The sequence below is a fragment of the Phoca vitulina genome, unplaced genomic scaffold (genome assembly GCF_004348235.1).
Source record: "Phoca vitulina isolate PV1807 unplaced genomic scaffold, GSC_HSeal_1.0 scaffold9, whole genome shotgun sequence".
In the NCBI taxonomy this organism is placed as follows: Eukaryota; Metazoa; Chordata; class Mammalia; order Carnivora; family Phocidae; genus Phoca; species Phoca vitulina.
The window spans coordinates 51,044,954-51,057,803 of record NW_022589712.1 but is presented as its reverse complement, the minus strand read 5'-3'; the positions used below and the strand labels follow the sequence as shown (position 1 = coordinate 51,057,803).

General features: G+C 41.3%; 1 protein-coding gene across 1 annotated transcript in view; it reads left to right on the top strand.

Annotated features, from left to right (window-relative positions):
* LOC116634600 (coiled-coil domain-containing protein 162-like) overlaps window positions 1-5,551 on the top strand; it is a 56,770-nt gene extending 51,219 nt beyond the window's left edge. Inside the window, exons 16-18 of the mRNA XM_032408096.1 lie at window positions 1,198-1,318; window positions 3,425-3,552; window positions 5,285-5,551. Coding sequence (XP_032263987.1) covers window positions 1,198-1,318; window positions 3,425-3,552; window positions 5,285-5,395 — 360 coding nt within the window. The 3' untranslated portion in view covers window positions 5,396-5,551. The remainder of the gene's footprint in view (window positions 1-1,197; window positions 1,319-3,424; window positions 3,553-5,284) is intronic.
* Window positions 5,552-12,850: the final 7,299 nt, after the last annotated feature.

Here is a 12,850-nt window from a genome sequence, read left to right as displayed (position 1 = left end):
ATTAGTTTGTTGTAACAAATCACCGTAAACTGGATGGCTTAACACAACAGAAATGTATGCTCTCACAGTTCAGGAGGCCAGAAGCCTGAAATCAAGATGTTGGCTCCTCCTGGGGGCTCTGAGGAAGAGGCTGTTCTCTGCCTCTCTCCTAGCTTGTGGTGGCGGCCTGTAGCCCTTGACATTCCTTAGCTTGTATCTACATCACTCCGATCTCTGCCTTCTCCCTCCGATGGCCCTCTCCCTAGGTGTCACTCTGTGTGTCTGAACCCTTTCCTCTTCTTATAAAGGCATCAGTCATTGTATGTAAGGCCCACTCTTAATCCAATATGACTTCATCATAATTTAATTACATCTGAAAAGACTATTTCCAAGTAAGGTCACCTTTTGAGGTTCTAGGTAGACATGAATTTTTTTTGTGGGGGGGCACTATTCAATCCACTATACTATTATTGCTTTTTTATACTTCATAATTTTATAATATAATTATAATTACATTACTTTTTATACTTTTAGGTAATTTTTATAATTAAATTACTTGGTATAACCTATATAAATTTATATTTATATAAATAAAAATAAGTTTCAAAAGAAAAAAATACCTGTGCTCTCTGTGGATGAGATGCACTTTGGACCCAGCCACTCTCTGGCTGGGGGTCCAAGGGCCAGCTGTGCTAGCAGAGAGCCACATGAGTAAATACAAAGGTCACCTCTTGGTAGGGGTCTCGTATAAGGCCTGGGAGATGGTGCTCAGGGCGTCCCTGCAGATGATGAGCTGAACCAAACAGAGATCTGGGAGAGAGATCAGGTCTTTCCTCTGCTTGAAACTGTCCAGGGGCTCCCTCCCATCCCTGGGGTAGTTTCATGGCTTTGACCCACAAGGTCCTCTGTGAACTGGGCCCTTCTCCATTTCCTCTCCTCCCCTCCCCTGTGGTGAAATAAACATAAAAGATAAAAATGTTGTGAGTGAACTCCTGGCTATGATAAGGTAATAAGGGGTTCCAAGGGCTGCCTCTATTCCTCTTTGGTTAAGTTCTTGGCCTTCTTCGAGCTCTCATTAGAAGGCTGAGTTCAGCCTGACCAGGACTGTATGAGGACTTGTATTCCTGGGGCAGCCTGGACCCACACTCTCCGAGGAACCCCAGGAACTTAAGTATGTACCAAAAAGCATCTCTGCTTCCTAAGCACTTTTCCTCTCAGATGAGAAGCCGGCTTGCCCAGGAGCGCAGTGTGAAGCTGGATGCTTTCCAGCGCGTTCAAGAGCTACAAAGTCAGCTTAATGACGCCGAGCGATCATCTGTCCAGATGAGCTCACCAGGCGGTAAGCAGGTCCCCTACTCTGGCTAGCACAAACTCCCAGGGTCTGGGGTCTGCACTGAGGAGGATCTCAGGGTCTAGCCATAACAACGCAGTGGTTATTGAGTGGGTGCTCCATGATGGCTGTTGAATGAATGAAGGATACATGAATGAAAAAAACTTCATTCTGATTTGCAGTCATAACTTTCTACTTTAGTTCACCTTAGAGTACTGACATCCTACACTAAAAGGTTTTAGTCATAAAAACTGGTCTCAGAAGTGTGTAATATACCACTTACAGAACATTGGGTACTTCACTATATTTTGTCTTAATGCCTTGGGACATCAATGATGACATTTCTCAGATGTTATTTATAAAGTATATTATGATTTGTGGGAGCTGGGGGCCCGAGGAGTCCTATAGAAATGGCAATCAAAACAGCCCTCTGGGCAATGTAGGAGCAAGCAGCATGGAGCAGGGGTCAAACCCAGGATGTCTCTAAACTAGCTTCCTCCCCTATAAGTTGAGGATGAAATACATTCTAAGTTCTTTTCTAGATCTGACTATCAAAAATATCATCAAATATCAGTATACACAACTGACTTATTATTAAGATCAGCCAAGCCTCTGCTTTTCTGTTCCGGTGTAGCCTGGTGGTTGAGGGTGTGAGCTTTGGTTCAAATCCTGGCTCTGTCATGCTAGCTATGTGACCTTAGACAGGCTAATTAGCCTCTCTGTAGACTGGGACTCTCCACCTCAAAAGGGTATTCTGAGGATTAAACGAAATAATGCACGTCTGCCACGTTTAGAAACACTAAAACACTTGTTCTGTTGTTTAGAAACACTAAATAACTGCAAATGTTGATTATGATGCTCCCAACATCAGAAGCATCAGAGGCCAAGGCAGAGTTAAGGGGCGAGCTCTCTTTACTTGGCATTAGCATGGATTCACCTTAGGATCTTACACCTCCTGGGAAACTATAACATGTTCTAGTGCAGTTATTCTTAAAATACTTAAGGGAAAAACAAATGAAATCACTTGGCTGACAACACTGTGAAATGTTCAGAGGCAGACTGGCTTCAGTTCGCTTGATCCGGGTTTGACGTTTTTCACGAGCACTGATTTCTCTCTCGCCGCCTCTGGGCTCTGAGAATGCTGGGAGCAGAGAGGAAGTGGAGCCCCTTGGGGAGCAAGACGGCTGCCACCGCTGTAGCTCCCGGGCTCTGTTCAGTTCACGGGGCAGGAGTCAGTGCGGAGATGGGACAGTTAAAAAGAATCAGCCTCAGACTGGGCTGACTCGAGTCACGTGCCCGGGTTTGAACAAATCACTAAAGCCAGAGACTAAGATGCTCAGTGCGCTTAGGATCAGCTCACATGTCCCTCCCCTGGAGCTGAGGATGGGGTCAGCTCACTCTCTCCTCTTCCCAGTAACTATTTTAAATCTTCCTGGCCTCTTCAGACCTTCAAACACTGTCCTCCTCTCCAGCCAACACTGTACCTCAGTTTCACAGAGCAGTTAAAAGCCATCCGATGGGAACCCCCTCTATATCTTGAACCCAGCCCACCTACATTAAATACTCAGCTGCTTCTCCATCCTTCCCGATAAAATGGAAAAGGTGCCCCTTCCTGGGGCCAGTCCCAATGCATGGGTTCCCATCTGGTCCTACTTTTTCAGGGGTCTTGAACTGATTTTTATCAGCTTTCTCTCTACATGCTCATGTTTCCCACCCATCTACCCTTCTAATCTTGTGACCTATTGAGTATATATGTGCCAGGATCATAAAATCCACCATAAAATAAAATTAACATCTATCCAGTTGCTTAAGCCAGAAATCTAGGAGGTATTCTTTGTCACCCTGCAAATCCAGTTAATTACTGAGTCTGATTAATTTGAATATCCCTAAGTCTGTCCACTTCTACCCACCGTAGTCCAAGTCACCTATGATATCCTTCTCTTTCACTTGGTCATGTGACCCTCAGGCAAAAGATTCCATCCAAGTTTTGACATCTTCACTCAGAATTGACGAAGCTGGATTAGATGTTCATTTTAAGCTCTAAAATTTTATGGATTAAATCTAGGCCTATACACTGCAACCAGAGATATAATTTAATATTTTTTAACATTATAGGCCTTATACCTTGGGCTCAGTATTCCCTACGTTCTGCGCCCACATCATCCAGACACTCACAGCAACACCTTTTAAAGACTAATCTTATGAGCAGTAAAATAACAAGAAGGATTCAAAGGCCAGACACTGTAAGTAATGATTAATTTGATTATATATGTGAAACAATGAAAATGTAAATATGAAATTGTGGTTTTAGGTTCACTTCAAACTTACATTAAAAATATCAGGCTCTTATCTAGATACCTGGGTCTAGATAATAAAATTCTGGATTTCTCACAGTGGAATTTGTTCATGAATTGTTCCTGAATCAATGCATTTGTGGGAAGAAGGATGATCCAGGGTTTCCCACTCTGCCATCTTGCTGATGCTATTCCTCAATAATAGAATTCTGATGTCAAAACAATTCAGCCCAAAAGCACTTACTCAATTACAATTAAACAAATGGATGTGGAAGTCAGTATCAACACCTTGCTGTGTTCTGTCTCTGAATTTCTTCTCTGAATTTCTTCTTTTTCTTCCATCATCTACAATAATTAACTAGCAGCATGAGATCACTTATCTGAGTTCCCTGGCAGAGCAGAAAGTTTCAGAAGTTATTTTAAAAACATGTGAGAAATCTACCCTCCAGAGAAATTCTTGGAACAGATTAGGTCAAGGTATAGCACGTATATGAAGATTTTTTTTTAACATTTCAGCTTTTAGTTTATGTAAAACATTTACACCCTCTTCCACTGCCTTCTCTGCACTACTTTGATAAGTATTACACTCTTTGCCCCATTGTTTTTCAGAATCCCCTCCAGAAGTTTACATGTCAACACATTTAAGAATTCCTGCCTCTTGCTTTGAGGAAAATTAAAAGAAAAAGATTTAATCATATTGTCAGAGAAAATATGCCAATTCTAAGGTCTTTTTTGAGGGTGTAATTCTGCAGCGGAGGGTCTAGTTATTGGACCAAACATTTGTTGCAGTATTTCTGAACATGCAGTTAAGGAGTCATACACAGAAAGGGAAGAAACAGGTCAGGAATATCCATTTGAGGTCCTTGAACCAGTAGGACCACATTATTAATGCCCGCCATTTGCTTGACTTACCAATCTCTGTGCAGTCATCTTTCACCAAAAGGTGAAATTCTAGTATATGGCTGTTTGTTTCTGAAAAAGCCTTTTCCAAAAGGAAGCAATATTCAGTTGGTGTGTATGGGACCACAAGGGCTTTTAAGATTCACTTCATCCCCATTTCACTCCCCAAAGCAAATGTTGCTCTCATGGAGGTAGTTGATGATTATAACTCATGGCTGAGAAGGCTGCTTAAGTCACTAAATGCATTTGAGGAGATCCACTGTATTCGAAAGATTTAAAAGGGTGATGGTCTAAACAAACCCTAATAAGTAAGGGAGTGTTTTGTGGCCCATTAACTTGTGTACATTATAAAAACCCCAAGCAAAAAGCCTAAGGTCCAGGAAAGGCACAAAAGAATTGGAGCCTCTTCGAATCTAAGCTCTGGCTTCTTAAGAAAGGCCTATAAGACAAATCAGATAAATACAGACTGAAGAGGAATTTATACATAGCTGGAATGTAAGACCGCCGATGATTTTCTAAAAAACAAAACACTGCACTAAGACAAATGATAAACTATTAAGGAACTTTTAGATTACTCCACATATGGGATACCTTTTTTCCTTAGATGAAAATGGCTTTCTGTTGATAGATTAAATTCATGACCAGTTCCCTTTATGACAAGTGGCAAATACAGGAAGGCACCCTAAATGGCCTAACCCAGACTGACCCAATGATCTTGGTCTTATGAGTAACAGTGACTTTTAATGATATCTCCAATATCTATTTAATCTTTATATTACAGGTACCTATTAAACACAAAAAAAGGTCTGACAACGTCTTTCTACCCAGTGTGGCAGAAAATGTTCAACATTCAGCTTTTCAAATTCGCACAGCTCCATCCATAATCCCATAAGGACCTGACTGGTAATCATATATGCTTTTCCACATTTTGTTTCCTTGAGCATTTGAATGAATAAAAATGATTCTAACCTCCATTAAAACTTTACCTAATTTTTATTAAAGTACTATGAAGAAAGTGTGGAAGGACTGAGATGATTATATCCGAATGTCCTGGGTGAGGTAGGGTTTGGCCTTAGGTTTTAAGAACTTAGAGTTGATCCACATTTCTACAACCTAGGCCTTGCCTTTGGTCAAGCAACAGCCTCTCATTATGGGTTCTAGATTGCTGATGAGGTGGTGGGAACCAGGAGAGAGGACATTGCTGCTAAGCAGTATTTATTAGCAAGTGAAAAACCAAAACAGATTAATCTAAATAAATTTCAGAGCACTTATTTCTATTTGTTTCACTTAAAAACATCATCCTCTCTCAACAGTTTTTTATCCTTCCTACAAATACTGAAACCCTCTTCAGACTTTTGTAAAGTCCTGATCCAAGTCTTATTGTTCAGACAAGGAAATGTATCCTGGGTAAAGGAATAAATAAGTAGATGAATGGAACAGAACAGACCAGAGAAACATCTACATACATAAACTTAAATATGATATATATAGCTTTTCAAATTAAGGATAAGGTTGAGTCTATTTGAAGTAGAATAAATTGTCACTTACACTATACAAAATGAATCCTGAATGGATTCAAGATCTATATGCGCGCACACACACACACACGCACACACACATGCACAAAGACAAACACAAACTTATTTCTGAAATAGAACATGAAAAACAAAAGCTAAGAGGAAGATTGATGACTTTGATGTCAAAGCTAAAAATTCAGCGTGACAAGGTATGGTACCAATTATTAATTTATGCCTCTAAGCTCTAAATTCATTCTTGTCTGCTGTGATATAATTAATATGGACCCTGTAAATATTTCTTCTTTGCCCACTGCAAGATTTTAAGCTCTGTCAGGAGAGAGTACTGGAGGGACGCTGGAGAAGGAGGTTCTGGGGTGCTCCTCTTGGCAGGCTCCTGCCATGTCCATGGCTTCTGTAGCACCAGGCTTCAGTGCAGGAATGCTCAGAAGAGCATGCAGCTTCCTGGTGGAGGGCCACTGGCATGGCGCCTTCTGTGAAGGGCTTTCTCCTCCTGCTCCCCTTCTGTGAGGGCTGCTTCCCAGCCTCAGTGACCTTCTCTGCCATCCAGTGAGCCTTGGTCACACCCTCTCCAATGAGGCCACACCCTCTCCAATGGATGTCAGCTCTGGAGGGTAGTGGCTGCTCACTATATCCGCTATCCCTATATTCTTCAGAGCTCTCTTTATTGCTTCCCAGTCAACCCTCCCATTACTTCAACCCCTTGTTATAGTTAATAATCCTTTATATTAAACTTTCTCACAATTTGATTACTGTGTGGTTTCTATCTCTTAATTGGCCCATGAATAATACAGAACTTATACCAGTAGTGGAGTGGTCTTAGGGGACAGACTCACAAAGACAGGGTTTGGGGATTTGTTTCATTGCACCCTTGGGCTTGAACACAGTGCTGAGCTCCTTGACAATAAGAAATGGAATACTAGTAATCCTTTGCATGCAGTGGCATGACAACTAACCAAGTTATTACCCGTGGTTGATTGTGATGAAGCCTACTGAAGCATATGCCTTGGGAGCCTAATTTGCTACTAGCTGACTCTCATGGCAATAATGATGACCATAAATACTGGGGTGTGAGATGGACTTTCTTGGATGCACTTTATTTTATTTATTTTATTATGTTCCGTTAGCCACTGTATATTACATCATTAGTTTTTGATGTAGTGTTCAATGATTCATTTGTTGCATATAACACTTTAGCACTTACAGAAGAAAATGACAAGCTCTGGTCCTTTAATTCTCAGCTCAAATCATGGTCTGCAAACCAGAGAGCTTCCACAGCAGCCTTTAAAAAAAAATCTCTTATTTCTTGTAGTCACAGGGGTAATACTGCTAAAAATCAAGCACAAATTTTAATTGTGCATAATGCTAAATGATAATGACAGTTGAAATCACAATCTTGTCATTTCTCATTGCTGTTGAGATGGGCTCTCTCATTTCAATGGTCATGATGCAATCCCAGAATAGCAGAAGGCAACTGCCAAGGACAAGGTGGGTATGTCTATTATAAAGGGCATCAGGGACATATCAGTATTCAGATTATAGACCTGGCACTTAGATATCTTTGGTGGTCAGCGTGTCCCCCTGAATGAAATCATATGGGCAGCCAGTTAAAATATTGCTTGATCTATACAACAGGAAAAACTCTGGTAGCCAAACACCTGGCTTGAGTTAGCACAGAGGAGAGTCATAGTCTCTCACTCAGATTCCATACCTAAGTCAATTTACAGACCTTGACCTCATGGGAGGCTGGATCCCCTTGAGAAAGGACCCTATACCACTGCTGTAGGTACACATCATAAATCTTCTTCAAAACATTTTCCTAAGGGATCTGTAGTCATTTCCTAGAGTTACTGTTCATCAGAGAAAAAGAAATATCTAGGCCATTTGGTGAAGAATAGGCACTACCTCCAAATTAATTCTAATTCCTGGGAACCCAAGGGATGCCTGGCTGGCGCAGTCGGTAGAGCATGTGACTCTTGATCTCAGGGTCATGAATTCAAGCCCCACATTGGGTATGAAACCTTCCTAAAAAATAAAATTGTAATTCCTGGGAACCCAAAACACGCTGTGGCTCACCAGTTAAAATGAAGGTTTACAGTGAGGTAACAGAAGGGGTCTCAGGTTCAAATTACAGTGGACCCAGTCAATCCATGGACCCACCATGTGGTTATTTCCACAGTTCCTGAATGTATAATTGGAATAGACATAATTAACAACTGAAAACACTCCTATATTGGTTTTTAACCCATGAGTTGAAGGCTCATTATTGTAGGAAGAGATCATTGGAAGCCCCTGGAACTTCCCCTCTCAGGAAAGTAAACCAGAAGCAATATTATATCCGTGGGGAAACTGCAGAGATTAATGCCACCATCACAACCTAAAGGAAACAAGGGTGATGATACCTATCACATTGCCACTTAAATCACCACTTTGGCCCGTGCAGAAACAGGTGGATCTTGGAAAATGACTACAGACTATCAGGTTCACATCTTAATGAGGTGGTGATTCCAATCGCAGCTGCTATCTCAGACGTGGTATCTTTACTGGGGCAAATGAGTATCCTCCTGGCATTTGTTATGCGGTTGTTGACCCAATTTCTTATGCCTTTTGTTCCATAACAAATTGTAAGGACCATGAGGAGCAGTTAGCTTTTACCTGGTAGGGCAGCAGTATACTGTCGAAGTCTGGCCTTAAGACTTTGTCAATTCTACTCTCTGCCATGATAGAGTCTGTAGAGACCTTGATCATCATGATATTCTACAAAAATCACATTGGTCCACTATGTTGATAACATTATGCTGATTGGATATGATGAGTAGGAGGTAGTAAATACTTTGGCGCCTTAGTAAGACATACAAGAACTAGAAGGTAAAAGACAAATTCCAAGAAATTTAGGGCTATTAACCCCAGTGAAGTTTCTGGGTGGGTTCAGTGGTTTCGAGCATGTTAAATATCTCCCTCTAAGGAGAAAGACAGTTTGCTTTAGCTCACACTATATACCCTGAAAAAAAGGCATGATGCTCAGTAGGCCTTTCTGGATTTGAAGGCAACATGTACCATATTTGAGTTTGCTATTTCAACCCACCTCTAGAGTTACCTATAAGATTACCAATTTTGAGTGGTGAGCAGAGCAAGAGAAGGTTCTGTCATGAATTTGAGTTACAGTATAAGCTGTTCTGCCATATAGGTCCTATGATCCAGCAGAGCAGGTGATACTAAAAGTATCCTGGCATGTATAGAGCCTTTGTCAAGCAGAAACACAGGGCAGAACCCTAGGATTTTGGAGCAAATCTAGGCCCTCTTTTGAAGATAACTATTCTCCTTTTATGCCTTGTAGAGACTGATTACCCAGCCATGGGATGGTAGGTGAGCAGGTAGCCTGACCTTCACATCATGAGTTGGGTGTTGGAGAATCTACCTAGTCATAAACTTGAGCATGCACAGCAGCAATCTATCATCAATGGAAATAGTTTACAATTGTTAACTTGATGGAATAGTTCTGAAAGGTACAAATAGCTTGCATGAACATGTGGCTCAGACTCTTTCAACACCAACTCCTGTTGCCTCCTCTTCCTCAGTCAATACCTCTGGTCTGGGGTGTCTCTAACAACTAGCTAGCCAAGAAAAAAAATATTAAACCTGGTTTATAGATAGGTCTGTAGGATATATTGGATCCACCCAAAAGTGGACAGCTATAGCCCCATTCTCCACTCAAGAGCGAGCCTAAATGAGTGCAAGAAAATCTTCCCTGTGCGAAATGCAAGTAGTACATTTGACTGTCCACTGTGTCTGATCTGAGACATGGCCAGAAGTACAAATCCACACTCATTTTTGGGTAGTTGCTAATGGTTTGGTTGGATAGTCAGAGACTTGGAAGAAATAGTAAAGGTTGGTGACAAGTAAATGTGGAAAGAGGTATGTGGATGGATCTTGGAATGGGAACACACTGTGAAGATATTCGTAGCCCATGTCACTGAAGCGCATCTACAGCAAAGAAGGCTCTTATTAATCAGGTGGATAAAATAATGCACTCTACAGGTGTCAGTCAGTCTCATTCCCCAGCTACCCCAGGACTTGCTCAGTGGACCCATGAACAACGTGACTATGGTGGCAGAGCTAGAGGCTATGCATGGGCTCAACAACATGGACCTCCCCTTACCAAGGCTGACATGCACTACCCACTACTGCCTAATCTGTCAAGAGTTGAGACCAATACTGAGGCTGCAATATGGTATTAATCTCATGGGTAACAGCCATTCATGTGATAGCAATTTGATTATGTTGGGCCTTTTCCATCGTAGAGGACAGAGATTCATCTTGAGTGGAATACACACACATTCTGGATATGGTCTATAATGCTTCTGCCAGCACTACTATCCGATACACATACTCACAGAATGCCTTATCCACTGTCATGGCATTGCCTATAGCACGGCTTCTAATTAACGAATCAATTTCACTGTAAAGGAAATGTTGAGGTGAACTCATGCCTGTGAAATTAACAACCCCCAACACCCAGAAGGGGCTGGTCTAATTGAAAGGTGGAATAATTCATTGAAAACTCAGTTGTAATTGTTGGGAGATACCACCTTGAAAGGATGGCCTTGTGTCACAGGAGGTAGCATATGAACCCAGGAATCAGGGGTAGAAGTGGGCGAGACTCCTCAGGATTATACTTCTCATCTCAGGAACCTCAAGCTGAGCTGGTTTGGAGGTCTTAGTTCCCAAGATTTGTTTCAACCAGGGACACAACAATGGGCCTATTGATATAAGATCTAAAATGAGACTGCCACTTGGCCATCTTGGGATTCATAAGCCACTAAACCAATAGGCCGTGAAAGGTGTTACCCTACTGGCTGGAATGGTCAATCCTGATTACCAAAGGGAGGTTGTATTGCTGGTACACAATGGAGGCAAGGACCGTATCTGGAACAAGGGGGTTCTCTGGGTGCCTGAGTAGTTCCATACCAATAGTAAAGATTAATGAAAAACTATGCAACCAAAACAGGTAGAACAGTGGAAGACTCTGACCCTTTGGTAGGAATATTTGGGTCACCACCAGGAAAAGAACTGACCACTTGAGATTCTCAACAAGGGCAAAATAAATATTAAATAGTGGGAGGTCATAAATCAACAGAAAGAAGGGCTTTAAGCTTTGAATCCACCTGTTGCCCGCTCCACCATTATAATGACAATGGAGTTGAACCATATGAGTGAATACTTCTTTGCTAGGTGGCATGATGTTTTGTCAGTAGACAGTACTGGAGGAATTTCTTTTCCTGGTTCTGGGCAAAACTCTAGCAGTGGACACAGCTTAGCTGTGGGGTGTCACTGGTGTGGTACGTCCTGTGCATGGCTTACCCTGCATCCCTTGGATAACTTCGCAGGTTACCACTGGTATATCATTTCCCCATAGCTGCCTGGTAGTGGATTTGCAGCTACCACAAACTTCATCCAGACAGCCACGGCTGTATCCTAATTATTTCTGGAATTCAGTTGAGGGAGAACAGATAGTGGCCATCTTATATTTCCTATGCCAGTATTCTTTAGAATCCTTTACTGCTTTGTTTGTATTTCTTAAAATATTACAGATAATATGTCCTATCACTCCAATCCACTCTTAGGTCAAACTTCCCCTGTTCATATTATGTGGCTTCCATCTTCTGCTTGTACTCCGGTGATACAGACACCATAATCAAAGACAAAGACTTGAAGAAAATATTGAAGAAAATCCATTGACCATAGATGAGCACCCAGCACATTTTAAGATAAAAAATCCTACAATTAAGGGGTGCCTGGGTGGCTCAGTCAGTTAAGCGTCTGCCTTCGGCTCAGGTCATGATCTCAAGGTCCTGGGATTGAGCCCAGCATCGGGCTCTCTGCTCAGCAGCGAGTCCGCTTCTCCCTCTTCCACGGCCTCTGTGATCTATCTCTCTCTCTCTCAAATAAATAAAACCTTTAAAAAAAAAATCCTACAATTAAGAAAAGACAATAAAAAAAGACAATTCACAGAGGAAGTACAAATTAAGGACAGTAACCAAGTAAATCATTTCACTCACCAGAGTACTAAAATTTAACTTTGCCAACATCAGATGGAAAGGATATAGAAAACTCTCAGGTACCTTGGCTGGTGGAAATTGGAAGGCAATCTCAGTCTGTTAAAATGTACAAAGTGTGGATGGAACCAGAAGGTATTATGCTAAGCAAAATAAGTCAATCAGAGAAAGACAATTATCATATGATCTCACTGATATGTGGAATTTAAGAAACAAAACAGAAGAGCATAGGGTAAGGGAGGGAAAAATAAAACAAGATGAAATCAGAGAGGGAGACAAACCATAAGAGACTCTTAGTCATAGGAAACAAACTGAGGGTTGCCGGAGGGGAGCGGGTGGGGAATGGGGTAATTGGGTGATAGACATTAAGGAGGGCACATGATGTAATGAGCACTGGGTATTATGTAAGACTGATGAACCACTGAACTCTACCTCTGAAACTAATAATACACTATATATTAATTTAAATTAAAAAAATGAGTTAAATATAAAAAGTTCAAAGTGCAAACCCTATGATGCAGATCTCCACTTCTCCATGTTTACTCTAGAGAGAAATTCACACATAAACAAGGGGGCAGGTGCAAAGATACGCTCTGCAAAAGTGTTACTAAAAACTAAAAATTGCAAACCTACTATCCTTCAATAGGTAGATACTTATGATACTCACATTACATATGACCTTAAGAGAATTTAAGAATTTAAGAATACACTAACTAGGAAAGATCTCCAAGAAGTAGTGAGAAGAAAGTTGCAGGC